General features: G+C 47.6%; 2 protein-coding genes across 3 annotated transcripts in view; one reads left to right on the top strand and one right to left on the bottom strand.

Moving 5' to 3' along the window:
• Window positions 1-20465, bottom strand: part of LOC148145014 (uncharacterized) — a 119059-nt gene that overhangs the window by 63021 nt on the left and 35573 nt on the right.
• On the top strand, window positions 5176-12573 carry LOC148145015 (uncharacterized). Of its 2 annotated transcripts, none has more exons than XM_087975576.1 (2): window positions 5176-5471; window positions 10358-12573. In XM_087975576.1, exon 2 carries the CDS (start codon window positions 10766-10768, stop codon window positions 11732-11734), a length of 969 nt encoding a protein of 322 aa, XP_087831702.1. In that variant the 5' UTR covers window positions 5176-5471; window positions 10358-10765; the 3' UTR covers window positions 11735-12573. The 2 variants fall into 2 exon arrangements, with proteins under 2 accessions (XP_087831702.1, XP_087831701.1); XM_087975575.1 differs by lacking the exon at window positions 5176-5471 and adding an exon at window positions 9711-9811.

Here is a 20465-nt window from a genome sequence, read left to right as displayed (position 1 = left end):
ACTAAAACAAGGAAGTGCAGTTAATTGTAGGACCCTGGGTCATGTTGTAAAAGAGAGAGACATAGAGTCATAGAGATATACAGCATGGAAACAGACCCTTTGGTCCAATCTATCCACACCGACCAGATATCCCAATCCAATCTAGTCCCACCTGCCAGCACCCGGCCCTTATCTCTCCAAACCCGAGACATGGGGTGGAGGGTTAGGTACATAGTTCTTTGAAAGTTGTATTACTGGTAGGCAGAGTGGTTTAGAGTACTGGGTACAGTTCTGGTGGCCCTGTAATAGGAAGGAGACTATTAGAGAGGGTTTGGTAAAGATTAATCAGGTCTGAATACCAAAGAGTTCTTCCTTCGCGTCGGGGAGCTCAAAACTAGGGGGCGTATTCTTTCAAGGTGAGAGGAGAGAGATTTAAAAGGAACCCGAGGGGCAACGTTTTGACAGAGGGTGGTTTGTGTGTGGAATGAACTTGCTGAGGATGTGGTAGATGCAGGTACAGTTACAACATTTAAACGACATTCGGATGGGTACATGAATAGAAAGGTTTAGAGGGATGTGGGCCAAATGCAGGCAAGTGGGACTAGTTTAGTTTGGGAATCCTGGTCAGCATGGACGAGTTGGACCAAAGGATCTGTTTCTGTGCTGTATGTCTCTACGAACCGGAAGTGATCTTATTGAAACCAGTAGAATTCTGAAAGCGGCTTGACAGGATAGATGCCGATAAAATGCTCCTTTTTCTGGGGGAGAGTCATAGAATCCTGACAATGTGGAAGCAGGCCATTCGGCCCATCTATTCCACACTGGCATTCTGAAGAGCATCTCACCCATACCCACCCCCTTACTCTGTATTTCCCATAGCTCATCCACCCTAACCTGCACATCCAGGGCACCATGGGTAATTTAGCATAACCAATCCACCCTAACCTACCCATCCCGGGGCTCTATGGGTTACTTAGCATAGCCAATCCACCCTAACCTGCCCATCCCGGGGCACTATGGGTAATTTAGCATAGCCAATCCACCCTAACCTGCACATCCCGGGGCACCATGGGTAATTTAGCATAGCCAATCCACCCTAACCTGCACATCCCGGGGCACCATGGGTAATTTAGCATAGACAAATCCACCCGAACCTGCACATCCCGGGGCACCATGGGTAATTTAGCATAGCCAATCCACCTTAACCTGCCCATCCCAGGGCACTATGGGTAATTTAGCAGGGCCAATCCACCTTAATCTGTAAATTAGATTTGTCCACAAGGGTGAAAAGTATAAGGAATTAAAAACAAATAGTGAGGGTAGAAAGCACAAGCCCAGTGACGGGCGTCTGCCCCGGGCCGCGCGGCGCCATTTTCCTAACGGCTGCCCTCCCGCCGCTTCCTCGCTCGAGCGACTTCTCCTCCCAACCGCCTTCGCACCCGCGTGACGTCTGCACGGAGGGGATGGGCGGAGCCGGGGATGGGCGGGGCCAGGGGAGCCTCACCGTCACCAAGCAACAGCATCACCAATGGACCGACAATCGAAACTGGATAGTGATGTCACAAAACCTGAAACGATACCTGGTGTGTCTGAATGTGTGCCACATTGTAACAAAAGTTATGAAAGATATTAACTTTCAGGTGGAGGTATCCAAAATGCAGAGAGATGTCAGTCTTGATGTTTTTGCTTTTCTGCCCCAGTAAGATCCTGAATCAGCACCTTCAGGGGAATTAGAGCGGAGTGAGAACAGAGGGGGAGAGAGAGTGGGATGGAGCACTGAGTGTGGAGCCTGAAACAGCTATACGGCTTGGGAAGAGGAATTCAAGGTGGGGACAGGCTCCACACCCGTTTGTGTGCGGCTCAAGCGTTGGCCATGGAGAAACCGTGGAAGTGTGGCGACTGTGGGAAAGGCTTCCATTTTCCGTCTGCCCTGGAGACTCATTGGCGCAGTCACACCGAGGAGAGGCCGTTCCCCTGCACCGACTGCAGGAAGGCCTTCAGACATTCCTCCCATCTGCTGGCCCACCAGCGGGTCCACACTGGGGAGAGACCCTTCAGCTGCACTGTGTGCGGGAAGGCCTTCAGCAAGTCCTCCAGCTTGCTGACCCACCAGCGGGTCCACATGGGGGGAGAGGGCATTCCCCTGCCCCGAATGAGGGAAGGTCTTTACCAGGCCTCTGCCCTGCTGAGGCACCGGCGGGTCCACAAGGGGGAGAAGCCCTACAGCTGCACTGTGTGCGGGAAGCCCTTCAGCTTGCCCCAACTTGCTGACCCACCAGCGGGGCCCACATGGGGGAGAGGCCATTTCCTTGCCCTGAGTGTGGGAAGGCCTTTACCCAGGCCTCCAACCTGCTGAGGCACCGATGGGTCCACAGATGGGAGAGACCGTTCAGCTGCCCTGAATGTGGGAAGGCCTTCACCCGCTCCTCCTACCTGCGGAGCCACCAGCAAGTTCACGTACCATCGCAGGGTGACTAAAGGAATGACAGCCGAGTGCTTTTATTGACTGGACTATCAAACCATTTCTGGGGATTCCAGGGTTTGAATCCCGCCGCGGCAGCTAGTGGAATTGGAATATGGTCAGAAATCTGGAGTGAAACCATTGTCAGTGGGGTTGGGGTGGAAGAAATCCCCATCTGATTCACTCAGCTCCTTTTTCGGGAAGGAAACTGTTGTTGTGGGAGAGGATTCACTCAGACATCCCAGCTGTCTCCTTTACCTCGTCTGGCCGACACGTGACTCCAGACCCACAGCAGTGTAGTTGACCCTACACTGCCCATCCAACTTACTTGGATACAGGATACAGGTTGAAGTTCCTGAGTGAGGCAATACTTCTGCTGGGTGAAGGCTCTAGCAAGGATCCAATTACAAAGGGACAACTTGGTGGTGACCAATAATGAAGAAAGTGAGGGGTTGGAGGGAGTGTGTGCACTTTGACCTAGAGCTGTTTTTAAAACATTGCTACTTTTTCTATGCCTTTCTGTTGAGAGATTCTGAAGCTGTAACAAAGTTGGGTCACAATAACGATTACCTGAACTTCAGACCGAGCTCAGACTCTCATTGAGAGCTTTGAACTCAACAGGTTTTTGTTTTAAAACTGCTCATTTCTTACAGGCAACAGTGAGAACTGCTGATGCTGGAGATCAGAGTCAAGATTAGTGTGGTGCTGGCAAAGCACAGCAGGTCAGGCAACGTTGATTTTCCTGCTCCTTGGATGCTGCCTGACCTGCTGTGCTCATTTCTTACAACCTCCTGTACTATGTTTCCAATGTTGTGTATTGGTTGCAGCAGTGAATGAGTAACCGGTATTGTTAGAAATTGTAAATTTTTCAGGAGTCCAGGTACTACAACATGCCATCGGCATTGTACAGTTTCCTGGCAGCACTGGGAGGTGTGGGCTGTGTCCACTGGAAACGATGTGGAGGTGCCGGTTTTGGACTGGGTGGATAAAGTTAAAAATCACACAACACCAGATTATAGTCCAACAGGCTTATTTGTAAGCATTAGCTTTCGGAGTGGTGCTCCTTCATCAGGTAGCTATGGAGCAGGGTCATGCGACACAGAATTTATAGCAAAAGATCACACTGTCATGCAACAGATAGGACATATTGAACAAATCTAGATTGCAGCTTAATCTTTCATCTTTTACCATGGGTTGCAGGATTCAGTTCATTAATATGTACTTTTAATTCACAGAACTACTTTTAATTCACCTTCTCGAGATGATTTAAGGTTTTATAAAAATAGGTGACATCTCAGCTCAGATACTGCACAAAAGTGTCTGTGTCCCAATCTTGAATCAGACTGGTTCTATTAATCAAAGTAGGAATTTATATAATATTACAAGGATTGACGGCCTGCAGATTGTATGCTTTTTTAGCAAAATTGAATATATCTGCAAATATAATTCTGCAAATGGAACTTCACCGCATTGACTTATGTGTGATTGTATCTGCATGAGTGTGTGTGCATGCTAATAAAGTGTGTGTGGGGTGGAGTATAAGCCTGTGAGATGGTGAGAGTGTTAGGGTGTGTGTGGCTGAGAGAGCAATAGGTAAAGGCAAGGGGTTGCATTTTGCTAAAACGAGGAAGGGCAGGACTTGTACAGTTAATGGGGCCCTCCATCATGTTTTAGAACAGATTCATGGGGGGGCAGGGGCCGTGGAGGGGTTTGAGTACATAAAGTTAAAAAACTCTCAACACCAGGCCATCGTCCAACTGGTTTATTTGGAAACACAAGCTTTTGGAGCGCTGCTCCTTCATGGGATGTTTGTGGAACAGGATCATAAGACACAACCATCTGATGAAGGAGCAGCGCTCCAAAAGCTAATGCTTGCAAATGAGCCTGTTGGAGTATCACCTGGTGTGGTGTGAATTTTAACTTCGTACACCCCAGTCCAACACCGGCATCTCCAAATCGGGGACATAGTTCTTTGGAAGTTGCATCATTGGTAGACAGGGTTGTGAAGGAGGCGTTTAGCACACTTTCCTTCATTGTTCACCCCGTTCAGTGTAGGAGTTGGGACATCAGGTTGTGGTTGTACAGGATATTGGGGAGACCACGTGGAGAGGACTGAGTACAGTTCTGGTCGCCCTGTTGACGACCACAAGTTGTCGGGTGACCTTATTTCGATGTATAAAGTCATGGGGCGTGTAGGAAAGGTAAATATCACAGGGGGAAGAAAGGATGGCTCTCCCCTTTTTAACTTCTCTTGGCATTCAGACACTTAAATTCTGTCAGTAACAGCAGCATCGCCAGAGAGCAGACTGCGCGTGCTCGCCGGTACAAGGATGAAACTGCGCATGCTCCTCACTGCACGCAAGGCACGCCTCGCGACTTTCTTTTGATGGGCCAATCAGAAGCGCTGGAGGACCGGAAGGTGACTGGTCCTCCTGCCAATCAGAGCCTTCCTATTGTCTGAATCCAGAAGCTGGAACACGAGTTTCGGAAGTTGCTGCTCTGTCTCTGAATGAAGAGTGAGTTTGTTCCAGACTCCCCTCTTACTTCTGCTCATCTAATCGGTTTACCACATCTGTCTGTGGCGTGCAACCCCCCCCCCCCGATAGCTGGGTCTTATTACTTTTGGTGATGCAACACAGGGTCTTATTTGGTTATCTTCTTCATACTAACTCCCTCTGTGCGTGACCATTGCTCCTGTGATGTCAATACATCTGCTTCTACCAGTCGACCACCTCCCTTTTCAGTTAGTTATTTCTTGGAATATACCCTCATGATTCTGCGTCGCGATTTTTGCAGAAGCAAGATGCAGCTACTTGTAACTGCTTGCAAGCATATCTAGCTTAACATATTCCCCCCAGCACGGACGAGTTGGGCCGGAGGGTCTGTTTCTGTGCTGTAATACTGGAATTGTCTTCGGTGAATGCAGAAGTGTGGTTGGACTTTCAGAGTAGCTTTCCAAGCTGTTGTTCCCTTACTGGGAGCAAAAGAAGTTACATTGAAGTCTTTCGTTTGTGAGACAGCAACTGAGTGAGTGAGTACATCTGAGAGTTTGGTGGAAAGTGGGAATTCATTGCACTGTGGGGATAAAGCCCTACCCTATCCAGTCATTTCTGCTGGTGGATGAGACCAGGTCTCAAGTTGAGGGGAGTAGATTTAGGACAGAAATGAGGAGGAACTGCTTTTCCCAGAGTGCAGTCAATCTATGGAATTCTCTGCCCAATGAAGCAGTAGCAGCATCTTCATTAAGTATATTCAACACACAGTTGGATGGGTACTTGCACGGTAGGGGAATTAAGGGTAGTTGGGACAATGCAGTGAGGAGGATCTCTTACGATAGATATATCAGCCATGATCATAATGAATGGTGGAGCAGGTTCGATGGACCAAATGGCCACCTCCTACTTCTTTTACTATGAAACTATTACCCTGCATTTCCCATGGCTAACCCACCTAATCTACACATCCCTGGATATTATGGGCAATTTAGCATAGCCAATCAGCAATGTAGTGATGTGGAAAATGAACATCAGAGAACGATCGAAAGGGACAAGGGGAGTAAATGTACCAGCAATAAAAACTGGATTCTGAAGGTCACAAAACTTGAAACTAAAAACGATGTTTCTGAATGGTGTGCATTGTAATAAAATTGACTGCACACATTGAAGAGAATAATTATGATCTGAGACTCCTTACAGAGGCATGGCTTCAGGATGACAAGGATTGGATCCTGAATATCGAGGTAGTAGTCAAATGGGAAGCTAGGTGAAGGTAGAGGCTTGACGCTGCTCATCAAAGCACTAATCACAGGTGTCAGCTTGGATTCAGGTCCTGATTTCTCTATCCTCTGATGTCTTTGTTCTCACAGAATAAGATATTGGTCTGTTCTCTGCTCTGCTGGATATCTGCTGAAGCCTTGACTCCCCACCCCTACATCTTCTGGAACAATAAAACGTTCAGTCAATCAAGACCCAAGCCACAATCTCCCAGCCTGTCAACCATCCAGACACAAGAAATCAAACAAGAAAAACAGAACAAAATTAGAAATAAATAAATGCTCATGCTTAATGTTTGTTCATGAGGAAGTAAACCAGAAATAGGGCTCTCCCACGATTCTTATAGTGCCGCTCTTGAGGCATTCTCTCACCCTAACATCTAACTATTCATACCCAGCTATGATTTATAACAATATTTACACCAGCAGAATTAAAGCATCTGTTATCGAGTAGACATCGGGATATACAGCACGAAATAGACTTTTCTCTGTCTCATTCACACACATTCAAATCCATGGGGGTGAATTTGTATTTGCAGACACATTCTATTTTTCTCAAAAAATGCACAATATACAGGCAGTCAATCCATGTAATATTTTGTAAATTCCACGTAGGAAATAGAACCAGTCTGATTGGGATACAGACAGATCCTGACTTCACACCTTTAATGCGTTGTCAGAGCTGAGATGTCACCTTTTGTTATAAAACCTTGAGTTATTTCAAGAAGATGTCTTTCAGGAAATTCCGCGATTTACAAATGAATGATACAAGCAGCCCATACTAAAAGATGAAAGACTTAACAATCCAGGGTTTTTCAATATATCATTTCAGTGCACTGTAATGTTTTCCATCCATTCTGTGCCTTATGATTTTATTCTCCACTATCACGTGATGAAGGAGCCATGCTCCGAGTGCTAGTCATAGAGATGTACAGCATGGAAACAGACCCTTCGGTCCAACCCGCCCATGCCGACCAGATATCCCAACCTAATCTAATCCCCCCTGGCAGCACCCGGCCCATATCCCTCCAAACCCTTCCTATTCATATACCCATCCAAATGCCTCTTCAACATTGCAATTGTACCCACCTCCACCACTTCCTCTGGCAGTTCATTCCATACCTGCACAACCCTCTATATGAAAAGTTGTCCCTTAGGTCCCTTTCAAATCTTTCCCTTCTCACCTTAAACCTATGCCTTCTAGTTTTTGACTCCCCCACCCTGGGGGGAAAAGACTTAGGCTATTTGCCCTGTCTATGCCCCTCACGATTTTATAAACCTCTCTAAGGTCACCCCTCAGGCACTGATGCTCCAGGGGTAAAATAAATGCCCCAGCCCCTCTCTGTCTGTGTAACTGGTTAAAGCTCCTTCCCATTGTCAGTTCACTGGGACACATACACTCATTCTGTGTAACCAGTTAAAGCTCAGTTCACTGGTGTGTTCCTCTCTGAGTGCTTCTCTGCTCACACTGATGTCCAGTTCCTTTTGAAGCAGGTCGAATTTCTGTTTCCAGATTCAACCCCCCCCCCAATGATATTGAGTGACCCTGTCAGATCTTGTTTTGGAATTTCTTCCAAGATTTCTGTCTGCAGATCTGATACCCTGTTAGCAAAGTTGAAACAAGTCATCACTGTCTGTACCGAATAGAAATTCTGATTATATTGTTTGTGTCTGTGTGTTTAAAGTACTAACCCAGTAACATGCAAACGGTACTACTGATTTAAAATACATAGGAGACGTGAGGAGGGAGGTGTCAGGTCCTGGCACACTCTGAACCCTAAGAGGGTGTTCCAAAACATTTCAAAATGAGGTGGATGGCCATAGAGCTGTACAGCACAGAAACAGTCCATCTCGTCCATGCTGAATAGATATCCGAAATTAATCTATCCTATTTACCAGCACTTGCCCATATTCCTCTAAACTCTGCCTATTCACATATCCATCCAGCTGCCTTTTAAAAATTGTATTTGTGCCAACTTCCACCACTTCCTCTAGCAGCTCATTGCACACACGCACCACCCTCTGTGTGAAAAAGTACAAATCTATGCCTTCCTCATCCCCCGTTTTACTTGTACCGATACCTTCGGGGATCTCGGAACTTGGACAGCAAGGACCTTTTGTTCCTCTGCACTCTGTAGGGATCTTTATTGCTTACTTCCTTCCCTTATTAAATTTCCCAAACTGCCTGCAGATTAAATTCCATAGTTCTGCCCCATTTACTAGCTGTTAGATATCAGAGTGTAGCCGGAGACCATCCTCCTCCCTATGAACAATACCACCTTTCCAGCATTTACTCCTGGACAGAGGGGGCAGCACTGTCTCCAGCTCAGCATGTTCAACTATATTAATGAAAAGTACCTCACGCTAGCTATACAATAAACCATGATGTTAGTTCCCATTATCTCTTTAGTTGCGCCCTTATAGTTTTTCCTACATTCTACTTAATGGTATTCTAATGTCACGGTTAGAGATTTAATGTCAGCTTTTGGAACAATGGTCTTGCATTCCAGACCCTACTTAATATTTTCCTAATGTCATGATTAGATATTTATTATCAATAGTCTCAAGCAGGCTGACTCTACTAATTATTAATTAGATATTTAATGTCATGTCCCAAATATTTATTGTCCCAATCCTGTCAATCATATTTAGCAGGCGAGGCTAACTTTACTGACTGTTATCTAATCTTGCCATATTGACCTTTCAGCCTCAACCTTACTCTGGTAATTAGTGTAAGAGCTTTCCACTATCCTTTGCAACAAACCGGCAGTGGTCTCCATGCTCTAACCCTTCCCATGCTTTCATGTTCTTTATTTTCCATACTATCTAAAAATAGGCTCAGAGTTGTCGAGCACAGAAACAAACCCTTCGGTCCACACCGACCAGACGTCCTAAATTAATCTAATGACCCATTTCCCAGCATTTGCCCCCGACCCCTCTGAATCTTTTCTATTCATATCCGCATCCAGATGCATTTTAAAAAATGTAATTGTACCAGCCTCCACCACTTCCTCTGGCAGCTCATTCCATATACATACCATCCTCTGTGCAAAAAGATTGCCCCTTAGGACCCTCAGAAATCTTTCCCCTCTCACCCTAAATCTATGCCCTCCAGTTCTGGTCTCGGCGTCTTGCCCCCACAACAAGGGAAAAAAAACATTAAAAAATTGAGCAGCCAGACAAAATGCAAAAGGAATAAAATACCGAGCCATAGGGGGGACAAAAATTGTGGCTCTATATTTTTTCCCCTGTGGGCATTTGGACACTTAAAATCTGTCAGAAACACCAACATCCCCGTAGAGCATACTGCGCATGTTTGCCGGTGTCAGCAACGCAGTGCGCATGCTGGCCAGTGTCAGCAAAACACTGGGCATGCTCATCGCAAAACGCAAAAAAGGCGCCTGACCTTCTTTTGATTGACCAATAGGCAGCATTGGAGGACTGAAAGGAGACTGGTCCTCCTGCCAATCAGAGCCAGTCCATTGTCTGAATGCGGAAGTTGGACCATGAACTTCTCAAGCTGCGACTCCTGATCCTCTCTCTCTGAGTAAAGATTGAGCTTTACCCAGACTGCAGATTCCTTCCTGTGTCCCAGATATGTGAGTATGGCACTCTCTTATCTCGCTCCCTTTTCCATCTTTTTTCATTCTGTGATTCAATTGTTGACTTTCAGCAGCTGAAAGGAAAGAGAGTGAATTCGGAAGGGACAGACTCCGGAAACATTGATCCAAGTCTGTATCTCAATTGGCAAAATAGTTCGGCAGGAGGCATCAGATGGTGGAGAAGTCGACGTATCGGGTGTATCGGGGGCTGGGTGCAGAAGCTGCAGATAAAAGGGGGTGGTGGTGAAGTAGGGATAGGTCGAGACAGTTAGAGGGTACCACCTGGTTGGTCAATGGGAGAAATGAGTCTGGTTGGTGGCAGGGAGGAGTCATGTCTTGACATTTTTTTTGCTTTTCCGTCCCTGTAAGATCCTGATGAGGAGAATTAGAGCGGAGTGAGAACAGAGGGGGAGAGAGAGTGGGATGGTGCTTTCAATTTTGTGATATAACAAAAGAAAATAGTATTCTGCAAAAAGTAGAATTGCTTGTTCAGAATTTCTACCCTGCATTGGCAGTGATGAGCTTTGTAATCTATTCTGACAGAGTTTTTGAAGATTTGAAGAGGAAAATTTCAAAATCAACAGATGAAGGGCTTATGCCCGAAATATTGACCCTCCTGCTCCTCGGATGCTGCCTGACCTGCTGTGCTTTTCCAGTGCCACATTTTTCAACTAACTCTCCAGCATCTCCGGTCCTCACTTTGATGTCAATGTCTGACGGTCGCTCAATCCACTGGGGCCAGCAAACATTTTCGACCGTGATTTCTGTGAGAGGGATCAAAGCTTTTTGGTTCCTGTTTGAGTATGTTTTCAGCATCAGGTGGGACTGGACGAGAGACCCCACTGTTGCAGCGCACTGTGCGTGGAGACTGAAACCGTGATACGGCCTGGAAAAGGGATTTCACGGCAGGGAGGGCTCTACACGTGTTTGTGTGCAGCTGAAGCTGTGGCCATGGAGAAACCTGAGGAATCCCGCCCCGTGGAGAAACCGTGGAAGTGTGGCGACTGTGGGAAAGGCTTCCGTTTCCCGTCTGCCCTGGAGACTCATCGGCGCAGTCACACCGGGGAGAGGCCATTCCCCTGCACCGACTGCGGGAAGGCCTTCAGACATTCCTCCCACCTGCTGGCCCACCAGCAGGACCACACTGGGGAAAGGCCTTTCTGCTGTCCCGAGTGTGGGAAGGCCTTCGTGTTTTTCTCTGCCCTGTTGGCCCACCAGCGGGTCCACACAGGAGAGAGGCCGTTCAGATGCCCTGAGTATGGGAAGGCCTTCAGGTATTCCTCCACCCTGCTGAGCCACCGGCGTGTCCACACGGGGGAAAAGCCCTTCAGCTGCCCCGAGTGTGGGAAGGCCTTCAGCGATTCCTCCACTCTGCGGAGTCACCGGCATGTCCACACAGGACAGAGGCCCTTCAGCTGCCCTGAGTGCGGGAAGGCCTTTAGCCACATCTCCTCCCTGATGAGGCACCAGCAGATCCACACAGGGGAGAGGCCCTTCAACTGCCCCGAGTGTGGGAAGGCCTTTACCCAGGCCACCACCTTGCTGACCCACCAGCGTGTCCACACGGGGGAGAGGCCCTTCAGCTGCCCCAAGTGTGGGAAGGCCTTCAGCAGTTCCTCCACCCTGCTGACCCACCAGCATGTCCACACGGGGGAGAGGCCATTCACCTGCTCTCAGTGCGGGAAGGGCTTTACCTACTCCTCCAACCTGCGGAGCCACCAGCGGGTCCACACAGGGGAGAGGCCTTTCACCTGCCCAGAGTGTGGGAAGGCTTTCAGCACATCCTCCATCCTGCTGAGGCACCAGCGGATCCACACAGGGGAGAGGCCGTTCACCTGCTCTCAGTGCGGGAAGGGCTTCACTTACTCCTCCCACCTGCGGAAGCACCAGCGAGTTCACGTGCCATCGCAGGGGGATTGAAGGAGTGACGGCCAAGGGCCATTATCGATTGGACTATCAATCCGGTTCCGGGGACTCCCGGGTTCGAATCCCGCCACGACAGATGGCAGAATTGGTATTCGGTCAGAAATGTGGAGTTCGGAATCTAACGATGAGACCGTTTCAGGGAGGGGGTTGGGGGAGGGGGGGGTGGAGAAAGCCCCCATCTCTCTCCCTTGTTAGGGAAGGGAACCGCAATTGTGGGAAAGGATTCACTCAGTCATTCCAGCTGCACCCTTTACCTGGTCTGGCCTACACGTGACTCCAGACCCACAGCAGTCTGGTTGACTCTACACTGCCCTCCCCCCACTGGCAAATGAGCGGGTAGAAACTTAGTTGGACACAGGGTAAGGGTTGAAATTGCTGAGTGAGGCAATACTTCCTCCGGGTTACGGCTGTTCCAAGGATCCGATTACAAAGGGACAACTTGGTGCTTGGTGCTGGCCAATAGTAAAGACAGTGAGGGGGGTGGGACAAGGGGAGGTGTGGTGTGTGCACTTTCACCTTGAGATGTTCAAAAAGCAACTACTTTTTCTCTGCCTTTTTGCTGGGGGGATCTGAAGTTGTAACAAAGTTTGGGTTGCAATAAAGGTTACCTGAACTTAACACCGGGCTCAGACTTTCATTGAAAGCTTTGAGCTCCAAGAGCAGTTTTAAAGCTGCTCATTTCTTTCCACATCCTGCACTAAGTTTAGAACATAGAACATAGAAGAATCCAGCGCAGAACAGGCCCTCGATGTTGCGCTGACCTGTGAACTATTCTCAGCTTGTCCCCCTACACTATCCGAAAAACAACCATGCACTTATCTAAGGAATGTTTAAATCTCCCTAATGTGGCTGAGTTGACTAGCAGGGAGGGCATTCACGTCCTTCCCACTCTCTGCAAAAAGAACTTGCCTCTGACATCTGTCTTTAATCTATCACCCCTCAATTTGTAGTTATGCCCTCTCGTACAAGCTGACGTCACCATCCTTGGAAAGAGTCTTTCACTGTCTACCATATCTAATCCTCTGATCATCTTGTATGTCTCTATCAAATCCCCCCTTAAGCCTTCTTCTTTCCAATGAGAAAAGACCCAAGTCTATCAGCCTTTCCTCATAAGACCTACCCCCCCCCCGCCACCAGACCAGGCAACATCCTGATAAATCTCCTCTTCACCTTTTCCAATGCTTCCACATCCTTTCTGTAATGGGGCGACCAGAACTGTACACAATATTCCAAGGGTGGCTGCACCAATGTTTTGTATAGTTGCAGTGTGATATCGCGGTTCCGGAATTCCGTCCCTCTACCAATGAAACCTAATACACCATGTGCCTTCTTACCAGCACTATCCACCTGGGTTGCAACTTTCAGGGAGTTATGCACATGGACTGCAAGATCCCTCTGCACATCCACACTACCAAGAATCTTTCCATTGGCCAACTACTCTGCCATCCTGTTATTCTTCCCAAAGTGCATCACCTCACATTTAGCTTCATTGAACTCCATTTTCCACCTCTCAGCCCAATTCTGCAGTTTATCCAAATTTCCCCCTGCAGCCTGTAACATTCTTCCAAACTGTCCAATACTCCACCGACTTTAGTGTCGTCTGCAAATTTACTAATCCGTCCACCTATGCCTGCGTCTAAGTCAGTTATAAAAATGACAAACAGCAGTGGTCTCAAAACATCCTTGTGGACTCCAGACTGAATATTTTGCATCAACCACCACTCGCTGCCTTCTTCCAGTTTCTAATCCAAGCTGCTAAATCACCCTCAATTCCATGCCTCTGTATTTTCTCCATCAGCCTACCATGTGGAACCTTATCAAAGGCTTTACTGAAGTCCAGGTATACCATGTGGAACCTCATCAAAGGCTTTACTGAAGTCCAAGTATACCATGTCAACTGTCCTTTCCTCGTCTACATGCTTGGTCACCTTCTCAAAAAACTCAGAGGTATGTGAGACATGACCTGCCCTTGATGAAACCATGTTGACTTATCTGAAATTAAATTGTTGCTTGCTTGATGATTATAAATCTTATCTCTTATAATCCTTTCCTACAATAGAAGTAAGGCTCACTGGTCTATAATTACCTGGGTCATCTCTGCTGCCCTTTTGAATAAGGGCAGAACATTTGCAATCCTACAGTCCTCAGGTACTAAACTCGTAGACAATGATGACTCAAATATCAATGCCCAAGGCTCTGCTATCTCCTCCCTCACTTCCCAGAGAATCCTCGGATAAATCCCATCCAGCCCAGGAGACTTGTCCACTTTCACTCCTTCTTGAATTGATAACACCTGTGTGTAACTGACCTCGATCCTTTCGAGTCTAATATCTCGTACCTCATTCTTTTCCTGAGTGAACACTGATGAGAAATGTTCATTTAGCACCTCTCTGATCTCTACAATCTCCACACTCAACTTCCCACTTCTGTCTTTGACTGGCCCTATTCCTACCCTAATCATCCTTTTATTCCTCACATACCTTTAGAAAGCTTTAGGGTTCTCATTTAGCAAATAGAATAAAGACTGCTTCGGTCCTCTCTTTGCTCTTCTTAACTCTCTCTTTCAATCCTTCCTCGATGATCTGTAATTCTCTATCACCTCATCTGTACCATATTGCCTCATCAATACATAAGCCTCATGGAACAGCATCATAAGACACAGAACTTATATCAAAAGATCAGTGTCATGCAACTGATAGAATATATTGAACAAACTTAGATAGTCTTCATCTCTTAGAATGGGTGCGGGCTTTGGTTCATTAATATGTAACAATGTTCTTGAGATGACTTAAGGTTTTATTTTTTAAAAAAAGACATCTCCGCTCAGACAATGCATTAAAGGTGAGATTTGTGTCTGTCAGTATTCCAATCTTGAATCAGACTGGTTCTGTTTCCAAAGTCAGAATTTGTAAAATATTACATGCATTGACTGCCTGCAGATTGTGTGCTTTTTGAACAAAATTGAATGTATCTGCAAATATAATTCTGCCAATACAATTTCACCCCATAGAATAGTGTGTGTGCACGAGAGAATGAGAGTGTGTGCACGGGAGGCTGCTGAGCCAGGTGAGGGCCCATGGTATTCGAGGTGAGCAACTGGTATGGATTGAGGATTGGCTGTCTGACAGAAGGCAGAGAGTTGGGATAAAAGGTTCTTTTTTGGAATGGCAGCCGGTGACAAGCGGTGTCCTGCAGGGTTCAGTGTTGGGGCCGCAGCTGTTCACATTATATATTAATGATCTGGATGAAGGGACTGGGGGCATTCTTGCGAAGTTTGCCGATGATATAAAGTTAGGTGGACAGGCAGGTAGTACTGAGGAAGTGGGGAGGCTGCAGAAGGATCTAGCCAGTTTGGAGGAGTGGTCCAGGAAATGGCTGATGGAATTCAATGTGAGCAAATGTGAGGTCTTGCACTTTGGAAAAAAGAATAGAAGCATGGACTACTTTCTAAACAGTAAGAAAATTCGTAAAGCCAAAGTACAGAGGGATCTGGGAGTGCTAGTTGAGGATTCTCTAAAGGTAAACATGCAGGTTGAGTCCGTGATTAAGAAAGCGAATGCAATGTTGTCAATTATCTCAAGAGGGTTGGAACATAAAAGCACTGTTGTGCTACTGAGACTTTATAAAGCTCTGGTTAGGCCCCATTTGGAGTACTGTGTCCAGTTTTGGTCCCCACACCTCAGGAAGGACATACTGGCACTGGAGCGTGTCCAGTGGAGAGTCACACGGATGATCCCTGGAATGGTAGGTCTAACATATGAGGAATGGCTGAGGATCCTGGGATTGTATTCATTGGAGTTTAGAAGATTAAGGGGAGATCTAATAGAAACTTACAAGATAATACATGGCTTGGAGAGGGTGGACGCTAGAAATTGTTTCCATTGGGCGAGGAGACTAGGACCCGTGGACACAGCCTTAGAATTAGAGGGGGTAAATTCAGAACAGAAATGCGGAGACATTTCTTCAGCCAGAGAGTGGTGGGCCTGTGGAATTCATTGCCACAGAGTGCAGTGGAGGCTGGGACGCTAAATGTCTTCAAGGCAGAAATTGATAAATTCTTGATGTCACAAGGAATTAAGGGCTACGGGGAGAATGCGGGTAAGTGGAGTTGAAATGCCCATCAGCCATGATTGAATGGTGGAGTGGGCTCGATGGGCCGAATGGCGTTACTTCCGCCCCTATGTCTTATGGTCTCATAGACAGACATGGGGGGCGCGGGGGGGCAGAGGTGGGGGGTGTTTAGGTACATAGTTCCTTGGAAGTTTCATCACTGCTCGACGGGTGGTTAAGATGGCATTTCGCAACATTGCCTTCATTGTTCACCCCATTGAGTATAGGGGTTGGGACATCATGTTGAGGTTGTACAGGATGTTGGTGAGGTCACTTTCACAGTACTGAGTACAGTTCTGGTGGCCCTGTAATAGGAAGAATACTATTAGAGAGGGTTTGGTAAAGATTTACCAGGATGTTGTAAGGACTAGAGGGTTTGAGTTATAAGGAGAGGCTGGGACTTTATTCACTGGAGCACAGGAATTTGGGGGTGACCTCATTGAGATTGATAAAATTATGAGGAGTGGTGGTAAGCTGAATAGCAAATGCCTCTTCCTTAGCGTCGGGGAACTCAAAACTAGGGGGCTTTTTTTTAATGTGAGGAGAGAGATTTAAAAGGAACTGGAGGGGCAACATTTTGAAAGAGAGTGATTTGCATGTGGAATGAACTTACTGAGGATGTGGTAGATGCAGGTACATTTACAACATTGAAACAGCATTTGGATGGGTAGATGAATAGAAAGGTTTAGAGAGATATGGGCCAAATGTAGGCAAGTGGGACTGGTTTAGTTTGGAATCCTGGTCGGCATGGACGAATTGGACCGAAGGATCTGTTTCTGTGCTGTATACCTCTATTGAAACCAGTAGAATTCTGAACGCGGCTTGACAGGATAGATGCAGATAAAATGCTCCTTTGTGGGGAGGGTCATCGAATTCCGACAATGTGGAAGAAGGCCATTCAGCACATCTATTTCACTCTGGCCCTCTGAACAGTATCCCACCCATATCCAACCCCGTACTCCATATTTCCACCCTAACCTGTCCATCCCTGGTCACTATGGGTAACTTAGCACGGCCAATCCTCCCTAACCTACACCCGAATCTATAAATTACCTTCTCAAGAATGTAATTTAAATGCAGAGCTTTTCTAAGAAAAATGTCAGTCTGACTCAACATTGGGACACAGACAGAATTCACACCTACTGTCTCTACTTATAAATAGAGCAACATCTCTTCGAAATGTCGATTCATTTAGATATAACTGCATCACTTTACATATGAAGATATCCCTTTGAATGTGCCCACATCCCTTTTGAAATGTAATCTTGTCCATTTAAACCTCTTTATTTGCAGAAATACCCGTTAAAATGCAGATTGCCCCCTTTCGATATGACGCCGTTCTGTTAGATGTGGGAATATCTGTTTAAATTGAGCCGTGAGCTTTCCCAATGTAGACAGGGCTCCTGGAAACGTGGCAGTGTCCCCCCTGCAGCTGCAGAGCGAGACAGGAGAGTTTGTTTTTGTGAATGAGCAGTTGTAGCGCGAGGTGGCTGTTGCTTGGTGACGGTGAGGCTCCCCGGCCCCGCCCCGCCCCGCCCATCCTCCCGGCCCCGCCCCGCCCACCCCCCGGCCCCGCCCACCCCCCGGCCCGGCCCCGCCCACCCCCGGGCCCCGTCCATCGCCCCGTGCAGACGTCACGCGGGGCCGAAGGCGGTTGGGAGGAGAAGTCGCTCGAGCGAGGAAGCGGCGGGAGGGCGGCCGTTAGGAAAATGGCGCCGCGCGGCCCGGGGCAGACACCCGTCACTGGCCGCCGCCGCCTTCCTGGCGCAGCTGCTGTGTCACGGCCACACCGGCCGGCTGTACAGCAGCCAGGAGCCGGTGAGCATTCTGGAGGCGGATGGGGTTAAGGGCCTGCTTGGGAACTCGTCGGCCGCCGGGGTGGTGGAGTTCTACTGGTCGTGGGGCGGCCCCTGTGTCAACTATGGGGCCACCTGGAAGGTACTGGGCCCGGGACGTGAAAGGTGAGGCAGGTTGTGGGGGGGACGGAGGGGAAGGAATGTGGGGCCTGTCCTGTCATAGTGACATTTTACACTCACTTTCCATCGGCTTTTACTGGCGCTTGTGCTGTTTGCCCCTCACTGTGTGTTTAATCCTTGTGCTGTTTGCCCCTCACTGTGTGTTTAATCCTTGTGCTGTTTCCCCCTCACTGTGTGTTTAATCCTTGTGCTGTTTGCCCCTCACTGTGTGTTTAATCCTTGTGCTGTTTGCCCCTCACTGTGTGTTTAATCCTTGTGCTGTTTCCCCCCTCACTGTGTGTTTAATCCTTGTGCTGTTTCCCCCCTCACTGTGTGTTTAATCCTTGTGCTGTTTCCCCCCTCACTGTGTGTTTTAATCCTTGTGCTGTTTCCCCCTCACTGTGTGTTTAATCCTTGTGCTGTTTGCCCCTCACTGTGTGTTTAATCCTTGTGCTGTTTCCCCCCTCACTGTGTTTAATCCTTGTGCTGTTTCCCCCCTCACTGTGTGTTTAATCCTTGTGCTGTTTCCCCCCTCACTGTGTGTTTTAATCCTTGTGCTGTTTGCCCCTCACTGTGTGTTTAATCCTTGTGCTGTTTCCCCCTCACTGTGTTTAATCCTTGTGCTGTTTGCCCCTCACTGTGTGTTTAATCCTTGTGCTGTTTGCCCCTCACTGTGTGTTTAATCCTTGTGCTGTTTGCCCCTCACTGTGTGTTTAATCCTTGTGCTGTTTACCCTTTGCTGTTACTTGTGCAATTGCTGAGGGTAGTGTGTGAATACTAGTGAAGGATACTGTGCACCAGCATGTACATGTTCCTCAGTCATTGAAGGGGCAGGACCTGTTGAGAATGGTGAGTAAAGCATGTGGTGCACTAAGCCTTGTTAACATGGATATAGTTTGTTATTTGGAAAAGTAGACTTTTTATTATTTAGAGTCATAGAGATGTACAGCATGGAAATAGACCCATTCGGTCCAACCTGTCCATGCCAACCCGATATCCTAAATTAATCTAGTCCCCTTTGCCAGCACTTGACTCATCGCTCTAAACCCTTCCTATACCCAGCCAGATACCTTTCAAATGCTGTAATTATACTGGCTTCCACTACTTCCTCTGGCAGCTCATTCCATAGATGCACCACCCTCTGCATGGAACCGTTGCCCCTCAGTTACCTTTGTGGTCTCACCCTTCGCCTATGCCCGCTAGTTGTGAATCTCACCCCAACACTGAGGAAAAGACTTAAACATTGAGCAGCAAGACAAATGCAAAAGCAATCAAATATTGAGCCACATGGAAAAAAAATCATGGCTATACCCTTTTTGTTCTCCCATAGGAATTTGGACACTTAAAATCTATCAATGACACCAGCATTGCTACAGTGCATATTGTGTACACTCCTCAGTGTCAACAAGCAGGGCACACGTTTGCTGGTGTTACCAAAACATTGGGCATGTTCCTCGCTGTCGGCAGAAAAGGGATGAGACCTACGTTTGATGGACAAATAAAGAGCACTGGAGGACCGGAGGGAGAATTGTCCTCCTGCCATTCGGAGCTCCCCTATTGGTGAATGTGGAAGTTGGACCATGAGGTTCTGAAGCTCCTGCTCCTCTCTCTGAATGAAGATTGAGGTTCATCTCAGACTGCAACTTCTTTCCTCTGTCCAACATCTGAGAGTACGGCACTCTCTTTTCTCATCCCCATTTCCATTTACGTTTCATTCTGAGGTTCAGTTGTTGACTTGGAGCAACTGAAAGAAATGGGAGTGAATCCAGGTGAGGGGACAGAGTCTGGAAAAGTTAGTCCAAGCCTTTGTTCTCAATTAGCAAAATAGACAGGCAGGAGTCTGAAAGAACGCAGCAAGCTAGGCAGTATCAGAAGGTGGAGAAGTTGAGGCATCTGGTGTACCCTTGTCCAGGTCTGGGGGTGGGTAGAGGGAGAGCTGTGGAACAAGGGTGTGCTGTGGTCAGCGTATTGAAGTGGGGAAAGGTGGAGACAGGTAGAGGGTACAATAGACAATGGGTGCAGGAGTAGGCTATTCTGCCCTTCTAGCCAGCACCACCATTCATTGTGATAATGGCTGATCATCCTCAATCAGTATCCTGTTCCTGCCTTATCCCCATAACCTGGTACGACCTGGTTGGTGAATGGGAGGAAGGAATCTAGTTGGCAGGGAAGAGTGGAAGGGGCTGGGTAGTGTGTTGGGGGATGGGATGGGAAATTATTTGAAATTGGAGAACTCAATGTCGTGTCTTCCGGGCTGTTGACTGCTCAGACAGAAGATGAGGTTTTGTTCCTCCAGTTTGTGGCTTGGTTTGTTGTGGTAATGGAGGAAGCCAAAAATAGTCATGTCAGAAGGGGAGTGGGAAGGGGCTTTAAAGTGGGTGGAGACTGGGAAGTCAGCTCAGCCTCTGCGGACCCGGCTGTGATGCTCAGCAAACCGTTCCCCAAGTTTACGCTCGGTCTCCCCGATGTAGAGAAGACCACAATTGGCAAAGCACAGCAGGTCAAGCAGCATCCGATCAGTAGGACAATCGAAGTTTTGGCCACGAACCCTTCATCAGGAATGATGCGTGGATGTTCAGAGGCGCATCAGTGTCCTTCTGTGCCAGTTGTCAGACAGGTGCAGCAGGCAATGAGCAAGGTAAGTGGTGTATTAGCAAGAG

This window comes from Chiloscyllium plagiosum, unplaced genomic scaffold (genome assembly GCF_037043375.1).
Source record: "Chiloscyllium plagiosum isolate Xiang-an unplaced genomic scaffold, Cpla_swu_hap1 HiC_scaffold_27, whole genome shotgun sequence".
In the NCBI taxonomy this organism is placed as follows: domain Eukaryota; kingdom Metazoa; phylum Chordata; class Chondrichthyes; order Orectolobiformes; family Hemiscylliidae; genus Chiloscyllium; species Chiloscyllium plagiosum.
This window is presented reverse-complemented; position numbering and strand designations above follow the sequence as displayed.

What these genes read in the sequence shown, in the direction of transcription:
- LOC148145015 (XM_087975576.1), top strand. Translation starts at nt 10,766, where the DNA reads ATGGAGAAACCTGAGGAATCCCGCCCCGTGGAGAAACCGTGGAAGTGT.